General features: G+C 53.7%; 1 protein-coding gene across 1 annotated transcript in view; it reads right to left on the reverse strand.

The window, feature by feature from the left end:
- Positions 1-17407, reverse strand: part of trrap (transformation/transcription domain-associated protein) — a 50114-nt gene that overhangs the window by 3197 nt on the left and 29510 nt on the right. Inside the window, 22 exon segments of the mRNA XM_062475371.1 lie at positions 85-239; positions 241-304; positions 607-832; positions 2794-2830; positions 2832-2878; positions 2881-2965; positions 2967-3056; positions 4145-4344; positions 4435-4525; positions 6895-7056; positions 8050-8190; positions 8308-8368; positions 10140-10240; positions 10367-10513; positions 10742-10860; positions 11611-11806; positions 13420-13611; positions 15055-15190; positions 15613-15725; positions 15875-16012; positions 16154-16441; positions 17242-17361. Coding sequence (XP_062331355.1) covers positions 85-239; positions 241-304; positions 607-832; positions 2794-2830; positions 2832-2878; positions 2881-2965; positions 2967-3056; positions 4145-4344; positions 4435-4525; positions 6895-7056; positions 8050-8190; positions 8308-8368; positions 10140-10240; positions 10367-10513; positions 10742-10860; positions 11611-11806; positions 13420-13611; positions 15055-15190; positions 15613-15725; positions 15875-16012; positions 16154-16441; positions 17242-17361 — 2909 coding nt within the window.

A 17407-nucleotide genomic window follows, 5' to 3' on the forward strand; every position in this document is an offset into this window, starting at 1 on the left:
GATCAGACGATATCGGCATATGCAAAGACATACAGACAGTGCGCTGTGCGCGCGTGGGCTAGGCCGGCCGGCGTGTCCACGTACCGGTGAAAGAACAGGTGCCTCTTGGTGGTCTCTTTCCTCTTCTCCAGACAGGGGTTGAGCAGGCGCAGTAGCTGCAGGACACGCTCCTCCCTGCGGGACTCGGTCAGGCAGGCGTCGTTCATCACCAGGTAGGGGTAGATCTTGCCGTTGTGGCCCCCGGATGTACAGGCGGCGGGCCGCAGTGTTGTGCTTCTGGACGATCTCCACCCGGGGCATGAACCTGGTGGACACGTACACATACACGCAAGAAAAGATGAGAAAACATGGACAAGCACACACGCGAGGGAGAAAAGTGAGGAGGAGGAATGTTTCGTATTGATCTTGATTGACTGGCTTGCGTGGCCTTGTTTTACAATCCTTGTGGGAAGTGTCTCGGTCCCCACAACTTCCACTGCTATTTCGAGGGGGTTTTAAGGGTTTAGGGATTGGGTTTGATTTAGTGTTGGGGTTAGGTTTTTGAGTCAACTTGAAGGATGTGTGTGTAGGTATGTGTGTGTGTGTTGTGTGTGCGCGTGTCCTCACCTGGCGATCTTGATGTAGTAGTGCGTGGGTTTGGGCATGAGGAACTCTCCTGGGATCTCCACCTCGGCGGTCTGCGCTGAGAGTTGCTGAGGAAGCTGACACTTCTCCTCGATCAGGAAGAACTTGGGCAGCTGCTTGGTCTTGGCCTCAAGGATCTTGATCCACTTCTTCAGCTTGGAGATGAGGTTGTGGAGCTTCATGGAGCCTGGGACACTGAAGTCAAAGTCTGGAGGGGAGGAGGGAGAGAGAGGGGACAAAAAGAAACAAGATTGGTTGGAGGGGGGGACTCGTGTATCAAATGTACAGCGTACTTGGTAACAATTAACTGAATGATTCACGTTAGTCTAGAGTACAGTCATCAACTTTCACGACCTCCCACCTCCTTTATTGATGGTTTATCAAGGATTCACAAACCTACACACACACTGTCCTACACAGTCCTGTCCCAGCTAACAAACAGCATTGAAGTGGGAGTGTTGGGGTGTGTGTGTGTTGTGTGGTGTGTGTGTGTGTGTATGTGTGTGTGTGTGTGTGTGTGTGTGTGTGTGGGGGGTGGGTGGGGGGGGGGTGGGGGGGGAGTACCAAGGGAGAGAACCCTCCCAGGGTATTAACAGACATCTCTCTCTCCCTGTGTTATAGAGTAATGAGCTCAGTCAGAACTATAACTCATGCAGATAGCCTGCACTGTAATTGGATTTGAGAACTTTCTCTTCTGCCAAATGTGTGCGCTCACAAACCCATATGTTCCAGCACACAAACCATCTAACAGTGAGGGGGGAGAAGGGGGGAGACGGGAGGAGAACAGAGAGGGAGAAAGGAGGGTGAGAGAGAAAGGCAAAGTATAGGGTGAGGGAGAGGAGAGCGTGATGAAGAAAAAGGGTGAAAGAGAAGGGAAAAGGAGGAGAGGAGGAGTGACAAGGAGAGGGGGGGATGGAGGGGGGAGAGGAAGTGGGAGGGAGCGAGAGATGGATGGCTGGCTGTAAACCCTGTTTGTTCCGCTCTACAGATCGGCCCTGGTTTGTCTCCAGCGTCCCGTTGCCGTGGGCACAGCTGGGGAGAGCCGGTCGCCAGTCACCCTGTGAGTGGGACGTGCCAACGCAGCTGGCACTGTAACATCTGGAGCGCAGGAATGCCACCCGCTCTGCCACACACACACACACACACACACACACACACACTTTCTCCTCCCCCTCCCTCATCCTCTCCCCACACTCCCTTTTCTTCCGTTCCATTCATTCTCTCTCTCCAGCTCTGCCTCCATCCCAGAGCCAAGCACCATAGCTCTGCTGGCCCCTCACTAAACCGGTGGCAGACATACCAAGGAGAGACGGATGAGGGGGTGGGGAGAGAGAGAGAGGGATGAGGGATATAAGGAGGAAAGCGTGGAGAGAGGAGGTGGAGGAAGGCGAACTGAGAGGAGGAAGAGACTGACAGGCTGCGTGGGTGGATGGAGATGGAGAGAGAGAGAGAGGCAGAGAGAGAGAGAGAGAGAGAGAGGAGAGAGAGAGAGAGAGAGAGAGAGAGGAGAGAGAGAGAGAGAGAGAGAGAGAGAGAGAGAGAGAGAGAGAGAGAGAGAGAGAGAGAGAGAGAGAGAGAGAGAGAGAGTGAGAGAGAGAGCAGGCAGTCATGAGAGAACTCGTGGCTGGGGGCCAGGCACAGGGTTTATTTGGGCTGTGTGGGCTGGAGCAGACAAGGCCTGCTTTTGACCACGGAGGCCAGCGAACTGTGGTTCAACCTGCTTATGGAATGGGAGGAACACACGCGCACACACACACACACTTCCAGGCAGACAAACTGTCAGTCATTCTGTCTCTGGGGCCGGTTTTATACTGGATGGGCACCTGTCTAATATGTATATGTGGGAAATGCATGGAGGGCTGCAGTGGTGGAGGATTACTAGCAGAGCTGTGTCAGTCCTGAAATCAACACTGGCTCAGAGCACAAACACACTTTCACACACGCATTTTAAATCAAATCATCTGGTTCAGAACCCCAATTATGTTCCGGAACACCACTTGTTCCGCCTGCTGCTACACATTCACACACACAGATAAAACTCTCCCCACAACAAACACCCATACCTCAACCTTAAAGTAGGACAATACATCCGTCAGGCCCTTAAAGCTCATACCTGTTGATATACTAGGCATATCCTAGTGCCACATACACACACTGCCACACACTGACCTGTGGTGAACTGGCCCTTCATCTTCTGGAAGACGGGGGTCCTGCGCGGTGGCCTGGGCACGGCGGGCCAGCGACTCGGAGGCGCGCTGGAGAACATGGTGGACACGTTGGACACGTTCTCCAGGCCCACGCCGAACGTGCTCACCAGCTTCTTCACAAAGTTCAGCGTGTTGCGGCGTGATCTTGGCGTCGGTCACCGCGCCGCACTTCTCGAAGGCCACCGAGTAGCACTTGGCCAGGCCCTGCTGGAGCTGGCGGAGCACCTGGGGGGGGGGCGGCTCGTTAGGTGTGTAGGTACAGGGCACATGGGGAGATAAGAGGGGGGGGGGGGGGATCTGTAACAGTGACCACCCTGCAGGGGTGACCAGGTTGTGGGAAGCCCAAAACCACACACACACACTTCCTGGCCCTGAGGCTGGACCATCTACCTCACCACCTCAACCTCAAAACACACAGCAGGTGAAGCCAGGTGAATCTGTTCCCATATGGGGGGAGAGGGAGAACAGAAGGGTGGGTGTGTGTGTGTGTGTGTGTGTGTGTGTGACACAATGTGCATCTGTCCCTGCCTGCCCACTGGAACGGAGCGCAGAGGCTGCAGCTGCGAGCCCTCTGCTCCAAATACACACACACACACCTGAACCGCTCGCTTCATCCTATAAGCTCACTGCTCCTATCAATCACCTGCCCCCCCCCCACACACACTCTGAGACAAGCCCCAGTGCACATGCGCTACCTGAATCCCAGTCCCCCTCAACCCAACACTGCCCCCATATCAGATAGCATGTTTTCGTTCTTTTTTTTTTTACACAACAGGGGGAAAAGGGATTCAATTCCAAATGCCCCTTCCCTAACAGACACCTCCAGACACACACTGTCCCAGTGTCTGGGCTATGGCAGGCCTGATCACGCTCTGTTTTAGGGGGGGTGGCATACGACAGACAGACTACACAGTTTTCTTGTTGTTCAGTACCAGACGTATTCTGCCACGGTGGGCGCTGAAGACGAACAGAAGGCTTCAGAAGCTTGTTGCTGTCAGCTTCCCTGAGGCTGGATGACCAGGTGGTCTGGGAGCTGGACACAAGTCCTTGAGCCAGTGTAGTGGAAACACTTGCAGCAATTCTCACCTGACTTTTAGTTATTTTACATTCTGAAGTAAATATACTATTAAACACTGTTGTGCTGTATGCAATACTGTGATACTTGTAATGCTTTATACAGATCCTTTTGATGTTCATTTGACTGGGCCTGCTCTGGCACCTGAATTTCCCCTTCAGGGAATAAATACAGCTCTATCTAATCTAATCTAATCCAACCCACCAGGTGGCATAGGAACAGAGCCCCTCCCACTCACCTCTTCGTGCCAGTTCTCCCTGAACCAGACCATCTGGTCCACGATGCCCTCCAGGGAGGACAGCAGGGTGGGGTGCAGCTCCCGCTGCATGTGCATGATGCGGCTGCAGCGCCACATGGGCGCCGTGGCCCTGATGGGGCCCGGGTCCGACGCAGAGTGGCTCTGGGAGCCCACCGAGCTGGGCTGCTGCTGGCCCGAGTCTGGAGGGGGGGAGGGAGTTAACCTGATGTTCCAAGCTTCGCTCTTTGGTGTCTTTCGAGGACGTTTCTTGAACGAGGCTCCAAACTCACCGCTCTTGTAGCGCTCCCTCTGCTCTATCTTGAGCGTGAGGTAGAGGGTCCTGATGGGGAAGTAGACAGCCTGGGGGTACACCCTGCCCACCTGGAGGAGTCAGGACACACACACACACACACGCGTTACGACTGTGGAAGAAATTGCGATTTCCGGTGTGCTTACATTATTCACTAATCAATATAACTAGTCATTGGATACTAGTTAGTATGTTCTCATGTAAGCTTGCTATTAATAAGAGTAGATGGTGTCTATGTGTCAGGGTTAATAGATGTTCGTGATCAGGAGAAAGTACTGGGTAAACGTCCTTGGTCATGACTACAAGGAGAGCGCCAACTATGATCTCTCTAGTCTGAGTGGTCATGTGTTGGGAGCTGTGAATCTCTTCCTCTGAGACTGTTGTAACGTCATTACTGCCTGACTGTCACTATCTATGTTTACATTCCTGTGCCCTATAAAAGATGGTCCTGCGGCTTTCAGAGCTGAGAGAGACATGATTGAGACCTAAGCCTGGTGTTGTGTGGTCATTTATTGTCAGAGGTCTGGTTTTCTCTCCCAATCTGCAGATTGATAATACTTATTAAAATCCAGAACTCAACTAAACTTAGTCACTCCGTTTATGAAGAGACGGACAAAACACTTTCTTCATCACACCCCAACACCAGCCTCGGGGAGCCAGAGAGACAGAGGGGGCGGGAGAGAGACAGAGAGAGAGAACTAAAGAGAGAAGGAGAGAACGCTAATCTCCGACACCCTTGCCACCTCAGTAGCTAACCCCTCTGCTTGGGAGCTGGATCTATTAGCAAGCTTGACATGACAACCAGGTGTCATCCTCACAGCATCATACCTCATTACCCATTCTCAGGTTCTCATACTTCTGTGGTTGTTATCACAACCCCCTCTTAAAGCCCGCCAGCTGACACTAGCACCCTTGGGCCCGGACAGGAAGTGAGGTACGAGCTTGAGATCCCCTGGTGAGAGGAGACAGGGCTCTGAAGACAGGGAGCGGAGATGTACCCTTAACCTGACACTGATGCATGGGGAGGGACCCGCGTTGATCGAGGTCCGGACCGCAAGGACCTCTCGGGTCCCCCCTGAGGAGCCACCCTGTACCCCATTAGCCTGCTACTTGATCCCCTGGTCGTGCTTGGTCGGCCCTCTGGTCGAGGGTACGACACTGCTGTCATTAGCAGTTAAGAGAAGTTAAGATGTGAAGGAAGGGGAAGAGACACCGAGTGGATACCGAGAGACAGACAGATAAGGGGGGAAAGAGACATGCATGGGCTGTCTGAGGATAGCAAGATGAGAAGGCGGGGGAGAGAGGAGGGAAGGAGAGGACTAAGTGGCAGTTAAGCTGAGCATTAAAGATGAAAGAGGAGGATGGAGAGGAGGATGAGCGGAGGAAGAGAGAGGGAGAAGGAGAGATCACAGCGCTAATGGGGAGATGAGGGATGTCATATTTTGGCGCCGGGGTAAGGCCGGGAGCAGAGGGAGAGAGGAAAGGAGGGGGCGTGGAGAAGGAAAGGGGGGGGGGGGGGGGTGAGATTCTCTGGAAGCGAGCGTGATTCATCTCTCATCTCGCCCCTGGGCGCTCCTCGCTCACCTTCATCAATATTTCACCGTCCGTTTTTAAAACATTCCGCCGCGCGGAGAAAACTCTAAATTATTCAGCGCGGGGGCTTGGAGATAAAGGCTCCCGTCCATTAGACGGCTCTCTCCTCTTCTACTATCTTTTACACGGAGGACAACCTTTCACCCTTCAATCAGCACAGGGGGACACCACGGAGCAGAGAGCTGTGTGTCCCCAAATAATGAATCAAATCCCCTTACACTTACACACACACACACACGTCTAGCCATTCGATTTCCAGCCAGTAGCACGGCTAGCCAGTTTGGTCCCGTCAGGCTGTTGAGACGTGCGGTGGATCAAGTCAAGTTATGGCCAGCTGTCTATTTGATGTCAGTCCGTCCATCTCGCCCTGTTTGCATGTCTGTCTCTTTCTGTCCTTCAGTCTCCCCCCTCCGTCTCTCTGTCAACTTCCCAGCTGGAAGGAGGAGCCGTTTGCGGTATCTGACTACTCTTTGAAGATCACGCTCGTCAAATTGCTCGGAAATAATACTCCATTAAGGGAAGCAAATTAGTCCTCCATTTAATTATGCCCTCTCCTCCCTCGCTGTGACTATGCCTGATATTAACTTCTTAATCGTCCCTTCGGTAAATAATGTACAGAAGATGGGAGGGGAGGGGGGGGGTCTCGTTGATGGGAGTTGGAAGCCAATAAATTGCGTTCCGAGCGACAGGGGAGAATTCAGGATGCTTCATTTGGTAAATGGGGGTTTCTGGAGAGGCCATTTTGGCCTTGAGTGCTGTTAATCTATCTTGATTAGGCTGACGGGAGCGCACACCGATGCCCACACAGACAGACACACCGGCAAAACACGTACACACACACACACACCTGGCTGATGAGGTTGAGCAGGGGCTTGCCCTCCGACCCCACCAGGCAGGTCAGCAGCTGTGGTATCCATGCCAACCACTGGATGGGCGGCACCCCGATGCAGTACTTGTCCACGGCGTCGGCCAGCGTGTTCTTGTCGTCGAAGCTCAGGAGCCACAGGACCTGGGGGGGGGGGGGGGGGGGGCAGAAGTTAAGGAGCGTGTGCTTTTAGCAGGCTATAGCAGCGTCATAGAGGCTACACTCACACACACTCGCCCCCACGTGGGAGGTTTTAGAGGGGCCTCTGAAGGAGACATTAACCCCCCCTGAGTGAGACGGCCAGGCCACACAGATTGTGTATAATTACAGATAATCACCCTCCATCTCCTCTCATCTATCAGACTAAACACAGTCAGCTAGACCTGCCAGCCCCAGCCCCACTCTATATAATTCCCCAAAATGCTACACTCTGTTTCTCTCTCATAATGGAATTCATTAGGAGAGGGTGACATAGCCAATGGGAAGAGTTGGTGTTGTAGCAGTCTACAGTGTGAGCTCTGGAGATAGCCATGGTAACCCAGATAGTACCCCATGTTTAGCACAAAACGGACGCATAGGTAGAATAATGACTGAGATCAGTTATGTCATGTTCTTTCATTCTCTAAATGTCTGTCCATCCCCTTCATCTCCCTCTCTCTAGTCCTATCTAGTTCTCCTTTGTTTTACCCATCTCCCTCCCTTCCTCTCAGGAGTCCAGGTGTCTCCAGGGTTTACAATCCCAGCGGCGCTTGTTCAAAGGTCAGACTTATAACTACCCAATGAGGACCTCATTCCACAAATGCCAAGTTGAAATATCTCGGTGCCGACATGATCTCACACTCCAGGTTTGTCCAAGTGCTGAAGTTGGATGGGAACCCTTGCCCAGGTTCATAATAACAAGGTCGACATGACCTTCAAATGCCTTGATAGCTGGGCTGTGGTCAGGATCTGTCTAAGGCCTTATAACAAAGGCAGCTGAATACTGGGTTGTCAGGAGGGCTGGTGCTGAGGACTTCAGAGTGATCCCACTCCTTTACTCTGAGTGAATTAGCCCCGGATCAGGGATGGGGCTGGTCAGTGTGTGTGTGTGTGTTGTGGGGTAGGTGAGTGGTGATGATTGTCAGCTATGGGCCTCACCTTGGCCAGGTACTTGCGTGACTTGCTCTCGTTCTGGTGCCGGCAGGCGTGCAGGTAGCAGGTGATGGCCGACACGCCCAGGTGCAGCTGGCGGTCCTTGACAAAGATGTTCTCCAGGTAGTCCCCCCACATGGCCCAGGCCTGGCAGCAGAACCACACACACACACACACAGGTCAGGCTTTCAGCACACACTAGAACTACCCATACAAAACAACCTATCTATCAAGTCCGGACACACACACACACACAAACCTCACCTTAACAAGCACGTCGTGCATTTGCACTGCTGCCGAGAAAGCCTTGTTGGCCTCCTCAGACCTGAAGAGGAGAGGAAGGAGGGAAACAGGAGGATAAGGGAAAGGGGATATGTGTGAGGAGAAGGTGGGAGTGAGGAGGTATGAGAGGGTCGTAGGCGATGAGGGAGGGAAGAGAGAGAGAGAGAGAGAGAGAGAGAGAGAGAGAGAGAGAGATGAGAGAGAGAGAGATGAGAGAGAGAGAGAGAGAGAGAGAGAGAGAGAGAGAGAGAGAGAGAGAGAGAGAGAGAGAGAGAGGAATGAAAGAGGGGGAGGAAAAGAAGTGCGAGATAGATTAGGACGATGATCGCCATCTGAATATGCGTTCCCACATGAATAGCCATCATATTTCACCCCCCTCCCCGCCCCCCTCTCCCCTGGACCTCGACCCAGTATTACAGCGTAAGCATTTAAGATGGCGGGACTTATCAGTCACGGGGACTTTGTGGCGTTTACGAGGCGCTAAGCCGGCGGGTGTGATATCAATGTGGGCTGATCCGCTGTTTAATACAGGGTGACACTCGGGCTAGACGTAGCGTCTCAAGCCTTCCATCAGGGCTGTCGCAGGGGCCGGGTAATGGCTCTATGGATCTGTAAACACCTCGACTCCGAAGAGCCCGGGGCTTAAACAGAACACTGCAGCGATAAACTTGAGGCTCCTTCAGGGGTTCTTTATCCAGGTTCGAGAATCTGGAACTTGGAATCATTTAAATAGCGGGGAACGCGAGGCAGATGGAGGAGGGGAGGGGGGGCTCCGTTTGACTGGAACGTTATCCTTTTTTTTGCTGACATTGAGATGCATTCTGAATCATCAGCTGTTTCAATGCTCTCAATCGGCTTTGGTTCCCTCCGGACACATGGTGTGAACAGACCCCTTCCCCCCCGTTTAGGCAATGATTAATAAATTAAGGTTAGGCTGCGCCACAGGACAGACCCCCCTCCACCCTCCCTCTCCCCTGCCTCCTGTTAGGAATGTCAACAGGGCTCAGGGTAATGGCTTCCATTTTGGGAACGGTTCCAAAACAAGGGTGAATGTATTTGAAAATGGCTCCCTAGCTATCAATTATAAGGCCTTATCGAAGAAAAAAAAGAAAAGAAAGACGGGCGGGTGATGGAGAAACAGGGTCTTGATTGCTTGGGGGAGCCGGTGGCAGGGGTCCTACAGTAATTGGTTACGGGCTCCTAGTCGTCTTCACGTTGCCTGTGTCGGAGTCGCTTAACGGGCCCGTTCAGGACTCGGTGGGAAGCAAGACAACCGACGAGGGGTGTCAGGTTCCTCGCTCGCTTCACTGTTCTAAACACCCCTCCCTCTACCAAGCCGCACACTTACCCTCACAAACACACACACACACATTTTCAATCACACGCACTTTCAATCACAACCCCCCCATGGCACGCTCCCCCCAGATCCCCCCTTCCCCGTCGAAGGAGGAACTTAATGATTCCATTAGACCCTGCTGAGGTGCAGACACGGTTCTGCTGATCCCAGAGATTCCTGCAAATTGCCAGTTAGTTAATTATTCGGTTGCGTATATATTTAATAAGACGCCCCTAATTTGTCTTTCACCTCTGCGGGGGCAGGCTTGTGTCAAAGATGATGAGGAGAGGGGGGGTGCTGGGAGGTGTGTGTGTGTGTGTGTGTGTAGAGGGGGATCATGCTTCACAGGAACACCCTGCAGTGTGAACCTGTCATGGGCGCGTTTTGATGACACAATGATTGATGATGTCATCGTGTATCAAAAAGTCCCACCACAGGTGTTGGGCTCCAAGTCCAGAGAGAGGAAGAGGTGACATACTTGTTGATCTGGGCCAGGAACATGCCCTTCAGGGCGTAGAACTCTGCAGTCATCTCCTTGGTGAAGTACTTGAGGTTGGTGGACTCGATCACCTCCAGACCCTGGTCCCGGCACGGAACACAAGGAGAAACCAAAAAACATCTGGAATAAGCGCTTGTTCAGGTGAACTTCTAGCATATCGTACACACACACACACACACACACACACACACACATCTCCCTCCTACCTGCATGCACTCGTTCTTGCCCATGACTCCGGCCAGCTGCAGGTAACACTTGACCTGCTGCCGGATCTTCTGGAAGCAGTCGACGATGGGCACGGTGGGGATGGTGTGGATGCGACTCAGGATGTCCAGGGCTACGTTCACCAGGCCCTGACACACACACACACACACAGTTTAAACACCTTACAGACAATTCATCTGACTCAAAGTTTTTTATTCATGCAATCGGTGCGAAATCTGTTCCAAATACAGAACCGGTCTTTGGGCCAAAGGTTATAGATTGTTATATCCGCATCATCAATCCAAGGGGCACATCATGAGAACCTCACCCAAACAGTGGAACCCAGAACCACCACAGACAAAACACGGCCTCGTTACCTGCTTGCGGGCGATCTTGCCGTACTGGATGATGGCGGAGGCGGAGGCGTGGACGCCCAACATGGCGTTGTTGGTGTTGGGGTCGTGCTGCGTGTTGTTCTCATACGCTGTCACAATGGCTGGGGGGGGGGGGGGAGGAGTAGGAGAACAAAGAGAGAGAGAGAGAGAGAGAGAGAGAGAGGGAGGGGAGGACATCCAGACATGAGTGGACAGCGCGTCCAGAGAGTGTGGTGTGTTGTTAAGCGAGGCAGCTGTGTGGCGTGTGCGGGCCCAGGCCAGGCGCCCAGGCCAGGCGCCCAGGCCAGGCGCCCAGGCCAGGCGCCCAGGCCAGGCGCCCAGGCCAGGCGCCCAGGCCAGGCGCCCAGGCCAGGCGCCCAGGCCAGGCGCCCAGGCCAGGCGCCCAGGCCAGGCGCCCAGGCCAGGCGCCCAGGCCAGGCGCCCAGGCCAGGGGAGGCGCCCAGGCCAGGGGAGGCGCCCAGGGGAGGGGCCATGAGCACGGCTGAGCCCCGGCTGCTCCACGCATCATCACACACATATTCTTTGGTGGCTGCTTCTCTAAATGCTTTCAAAGTCACAGCGGGACCAGAGGCGAGCAAAAGCACGCCCCCGCTTGTGTGTGTGCGATGGTTAAATCCTGTAGAGAAGAAGAGTGCTTCGGAGAGCTGACATTTGGAGGAAGTCGGCTTGCTACAGAGAGCCTGAGGGGATCCGCTCACTGGAGCCTTTCAAACAAAGCGCCATCCTGTGACCACTGTCTACTGAGTATGTGTGTGTGTGCGTAACATGTAAGGACACACCTGGATGTTAAGAATGTGTGTGCCAGGTGTGTGTGTGTCCGTTTTCCGTGCAGAGCTGGGGCGTGGCCGTACCCTGGTAGTGGTGCTGCCTCCACATGAAGATGGAGCTCCAGTGAGACAGGTCGTCAGACACGATGGGCAGGCGGTTCCTCCAGGTCTTCACCACCGTCTTCATGTCGTGGAGGCTGGTGTTGCGGCCCAGGTTTGCCGGCTGCAGCCCTGCATTGATCTGGGCCGCCTCCTGGAGCTCAATGATCTGCTGGGCAGCCTGGGGGAGGGGAGAGAGAGAGACAGAGACAGAGAGAGAGAGAGAGAGAGAGAGAGAGAGACAGAGAGAGAGAGAGAGAGAGAGAGAGAGAGAGAGAGAGAGAGAGAGAGAGAGAGAGAGAGGGGGGGGGGGGGGTTAGAGAGGTTGCAGGCTAAGAGAGTAGGATGGTTGAAAAGGAAAGTTGGAGAAAGGCGGTTCGGCTGAATAAAGGGAGACAGGGAGGGAAGGAGAGAGCGGAGCGGGTTACAGAGAAGAAAGACGACACTGCAGAAAGACAGAGACGGAAAGTAACACGCGAGAGGCGGGGAGGAGGGGCGGGGGCGGGTTTTTTAGTGAAGAAGTCAAAGATGAAGAGATATGGAAGAGGCCAGGAGATTTTAGGGAGTGCCTGGTCCTCTAACACGACCGCAGCAGCATGACTGCTGAGCACCAGTCTATTCCAAGCTCATTAGCAGGGGCTGCATTACTGGCTTTAGGGCCCTAAAACCCCGGACAAGCCATCTCTGAAGAGAGATGGACAGATCAAAGTGACTTAGACCCTATTTACCTGTAGGGATGGCTACTTTACTGGGATGTGGGAGGGGGGGGGGGGGGGGTGGCAGGGAGTAGAAATGATGCGAGCCTAATTGCTCATCGGATCGAGAAAAAAAAAAACGAAAGCCAGATAAGATGGGAAAGTGTGAGAATGATGAGGTGATAAGAGGCTCCAGTGGGCTGCAGTGGGGCACTATTGATTGGTTTCAATTCCGCAAGGTGGGGTGTATGATCAATCATATAATATCTACCTGTCAGTCAATATCAATACTGAACCCAGGTATTGTTGATTAATCCCCTAGTCATTGAGGGGAATGACTTGATTCGGTCTGGCTGACACCATCTCTGTTCCAGGCTTGGCTTGACTGGAGGATATTTACAGCCCCTCACAACACTCTTCTGGGGAGCTGGATTGTTTGGCTCCCTGCAAATGTAATGAATTGGACCACGCGCACATGCACACACTCACACTCGAAGACACAGATGGCAAAGTAGCTGCTCTGTTCCAATCCCTGCTGTGAGAAGATAGCCCAACACCTTCAATTAGCAGAGCTTCCACAAGTCGGCCGGCGCGAAACCAAATAAATGAGGCAATCCAATATTATTCTCAGTGATCTGTTAAGATGGGCCGATGCCACATCTAGAACCTTCAGTGGGACGGCCCATCAGTCATGGAAATGTAATTCTTCTGCAGGTGCTTCATCAAACCTTATCTGATGGCAGGAGAGTAATTACAGCCATTCTCTCTCTCTCTCTCTCTCTCTCTCTCTCTCTCTCTCTCTCTCTCTCTCTCCCTCTCCCTCGTTCTCTCAGCCCCCTCTCTCCATTTCTGTCACTCGTTTTCGCTCAGTCCTTCTCTCCTGTTCTGATCTCTCTCCATTCTATACCTCCGTGTTTAGCGGGGTGCGGATGACAGCCTGAGCGTTATCAACAATGGTCTCTCCGCCACTAATAGACTGCCGCCTTTCCTCCTAATCTCTGGAACAGCAGAGAAAGTGAGCGACCCAGATGTGTGTGTGAGTGTGTGTGTGTGTGTGCTGTTTCCATCAACAGAGCCCATGGTGCCGTGTGTGTCTCACCTGCAGCAGAGGTGTGTGTACGTGGGAGACGATGTGGGGCAGCCTCCTCCACTCCCGGATGGCCAGGCTGGAGGCCATCTCCACCAGCCTCTCGATGAAGTTCAGCTGCTGCTCCTCCGGGTGGCAGATGGCCAGGTAGCCCCGGTGCATGTTCACCTTCCACGCCATCTCCTTAGGACAGCTCAGCTCCACCTGGGTTGAAGAGACCACACACACACACACACGCGCGCATTGGCACAAGTCACACACTGGGATTCCAGGAATATCTCCCGAGATGAAGATTGCACTCGGATCGATCCGTGCGTCCCGACGGGAAGCCCGTTCGTTTCCATGATGTCGGCGTTGCCGTCAGGTGATCATGCGGCAGCATGGTAAACTATGTACGCTGGACGGTTTCAGAGGAGACTACGACTATTCAGCCTGTCTGCCCTGACGCGGAGGGGAAGAAAGCACAATGCCAGATATTGATTCGAGGCTGAGTGCTTCAACCACAACATAAACAACAGCCCCAGGGAGCCTGTCAGCCTGACCAGGCCCAAGCCAGTGTGTGGGGCTTCATGCATGAGTGTTTGTGATTACTAAGAGTGTGTGTGTGTGTGCCTGCAAAGTGCTGCATGTGTCTTACGACTGTTTTTCCTCAGTGTGTGTGTGCGTGTGCGTGTGCGACAATGCGTAGGAGGAGGAAACATGCACTTATCACAGGCGGCCGGTGATATATCTGTCTGGGAGCAGGGCTGCCCTTATCAGCGGCGTAATTGAAAGCCGGGACGTGCGACTTCCTGTGGGCCGGCCCTGAAGCCTGGCCCTCCCACACAAAGGGACCAATCACTCGCCGCCAGAACCCAGAGCAATTAGTCACTCTCTCCACAGGAGAGAATATATTAAACAAATATTAGATGCAAGAAAACAAGTCGCAGGGAGGGAGGGGGAGAAAAACAGAGAAAGAGAGAGAAATGGATAAACAGAAATCAAAGAGAAGTGATTGAAAAGAAGAAAAAACGGAGAAAGGAAAACAAACAAAAGAGCGAAAGAAAGAAGGAGTGAGAGTGAGTGAGAGAGGAGGGGGAGAAGGGGAGGAAGTGGAGAGCGCCGTTGCCCCAGACAGATTTAATTAGCTGTCACCTCAGGACAGAGAGCTGAGGGCGGTGCAGCAGGTCTCCTTGAGATGAGTGCCCGCCGTATCAGTCATGTGTCAGGTGCCATCCCCATCCCCATCCTCCAACACTACTTTGTTTAGCTTGCTTTTTTCCCCTTTTTCTTTCTCCACACCGGCCCAATACATTTGGCTGCCACCGGGCCCTGAGTACATTTTCTCATCTTAACGAGCTGCTCTCTGGAAGTGGTGTTGGGGGACCTGGGCCTGGGCCTAGACACAGCCTGCCGTAGCTCACCCAGACAACAGGAGGGTTCAGACACACTGGAGTGGACTGTACGGTTCAATAAACAAGGGGAGTTAACTCAACCAGGCATATATAGGGAGACAAAGTGTTATAGACTAGCTGCAAGTCGGGGTGTCCAAGTGTGTTTCTCTGGATGCGTGTTTCTGCGTACATGTTTCTAGTTATACTGGGCCGCTGGTTCTTCTGTGTATGGTGAGTGTGTGTGTGTGTGTGTGTGTGTGTGTGTTTCCCTCACCTGTACCAGCGCCTCCTTCATGGCTGCCCAGTTGGAGACCCTCCAGGCACACTCCAGCACCAGGTAGGGGTTGCTGTGGCCTTTGGACTGGCCGTACTCCGTCAGGGGTTCCCACTGGTTCAGCTCCTTGGAGCACCTGCAGACCCAGCAGAGAGACATGGGTCAGGGGGGGGGGGGGGGGCAACATGGCTGGAGCCCCACAGCTCCCCCTAGAGGCCTGGTTCATAGCACCGCTAGCCTCATAGATCATTAATATTCTTTAAAATTGAAAAAAAGAGTGTGGCGTTTCGTTTCCGATGAAAAAGAGACAGACAACCCCAGGGCCTGTCCTCACTGTATCCAGATATACAGACAGACAGATAGGCCTGTAGACCCAGGGCCTGTCCTCACTGTATCCAGATATAAAGACAGACAGATAGGCCTGTAGACCCAGGGCCTGTCCTCACTGTATCCAGATATACAGACAGACAGATAGGCCTGTAGACCCAGGGCCTGTCCTCACTGTATCCAGATATACAGACAGACAGATAGGCCTGTAGACCCAGGGCCTGTCCTCACCGTATCCAGTGGTCCTCCCAGAGCTGGTACTCAGGGAAGATGGCCGGGGAGGTGTTGCTCCTCTCATGCTCCTTCCGGGCCTTCTCCATGGCCTTTTCATAGCTCTCCTGGGCCTGAACACACACACACACACCACGGTGTTATCTAGTCTGCATAACACAGCATGACTATAACACACACAACCTCTGCCAGGTATTGACCCCCAACCCTCCGTTCTGGGTCATGTGACCAGAGGAGCGCCGGGGCGGGGCGGGAGCCTCACCTGCTCGAAGAAGCCGTGCTGCTCGTACGCGATGGCGGTGGCGGTCTCCGGGAACTTGCAGCGCTTCTGCCAGAGCCCCGCCCACATGTCCTCCTCCTGCAGGAGGGAGTACAGCTCCGCCAGGGAGTCCAGGATCTCCTGGGAGGTTGGGAGAGGAAAAGAAGAATCTTACCAGCCTTCCCACCACATGTACACCCCCTCCACTAAGAGAGAGACCCGGCTGCCTGGAAGGACCCACTGCCCTGCTGTGCACCCCCCCACCCCCCCCAGTGTACCTACCTGCTGGGGGGGCGTGATGCTCTCCTGCTCGTAGAAGTCGGTGCTCTGCTTGGGCTTGCTGTGCAGGCTGAGGCCCTTCTCGAAGGCCTGCTGCTCCAGCATGAGGGTGGAGCGCAGCCACAGGTTGTGGGTCTTGCCCAGGTACTTGAGCACGCACGGCCGGATGGGGATGGGGGGCACGCACTGGGACATGGACTCCACGAAGCAGTTGAGGGCGCTGGGCTGGCAGTCCCTCTGAGACTGGTGGCTCCCACTGCACAGGAAGGGGCTCATCTCCCCCGACAGGGCCTGGGGGGGTGGGGGAGGCAGGCAGGGAAAGGGGGGCAGGGAGAGGGTTGAGAGGGGCAGAGAGGGGGATGAGGAAAGGGGTTGTGGAGACAGGGCAAGGGGTAAGACGGCTGCTCATAAGGACAGTCCCAGTTGACACAGCATGCCATACTGCATCTTTTCCAGACCCCTAATGCTCTTCCTTACACAGAAATAAGTGATGTGTCAGTGGATGCAGTGATTATACTGTCTGCTCAATGTCCCCCATTGACTCATGACATGTCACTTTCAATCCAACCGCTATTTGTTGACCGAGCGACATCTTAATTACAAAGCAGCCATCCGTCACCACGGCAACGTGAGCTCTGGGGGGGAAAGAACATAATCCCGCTATTTAAACACCATTTTATCCTCTATTTTCTCTTTGGAATTGATTTCCTCGTGCCGTGACCTAAGAGAGCGTACGCCCAATGAGCGCCGGGTGTGAAAGCCCGACCTATTCATGGCCGTGTCCTTGTCGTGGTGTGAAAACGCGCTTATCAACACGTCTGTTTCTTGTTCCAGTCTTTCTCAGCCCTCAATCACTTGAGATCAGGGCTCCTCAACGAGCCCATAAACACCGGCAGGCATCTGCCTCGTTAAGCTCGTTAAGTTTTTCACACACGTCACGTTTTATTTGGCATAAATGAATTGGCCGTCGTTAAGCGCCACCGCATGTTTCTGGCAGGGAAGGAGATGGCCATGGTCGCACCCACTGCATGACGCCAAGAGGACATGGGCAGGGTCAGCTGGAGTCTGGGAGTGTGTGTGTGTGTGCTTACGTGTTGCTGTCGGTCGGACAGGATCTTCCAGAGGCGGGGGAAGAGCTGGACCCAGGTCCTCTCAGCCAGGGGGGTGGAGATGTGACACAGCTGCACCAGGGCGTTCAGAAGAGCCCCCGTCTGACACACACACACACACACACCATCTTTAATCACAATGACTACA

The sequence above is a fragment of the Osmerus eperlanus genome, chromosome 12 (assembly GCF_963692335.1).
Source record: "Osmerus eperlanus chromosome 12, fOsmEpe2.1, whole genome shotgun sequence".
Classification (NCBI taxonomy): Eukaryota; Metazoa; Chordata; class Actinopteri; order Osmeriformes; family Osmeridae; genus Osmerus; species Osmerus eperlanus.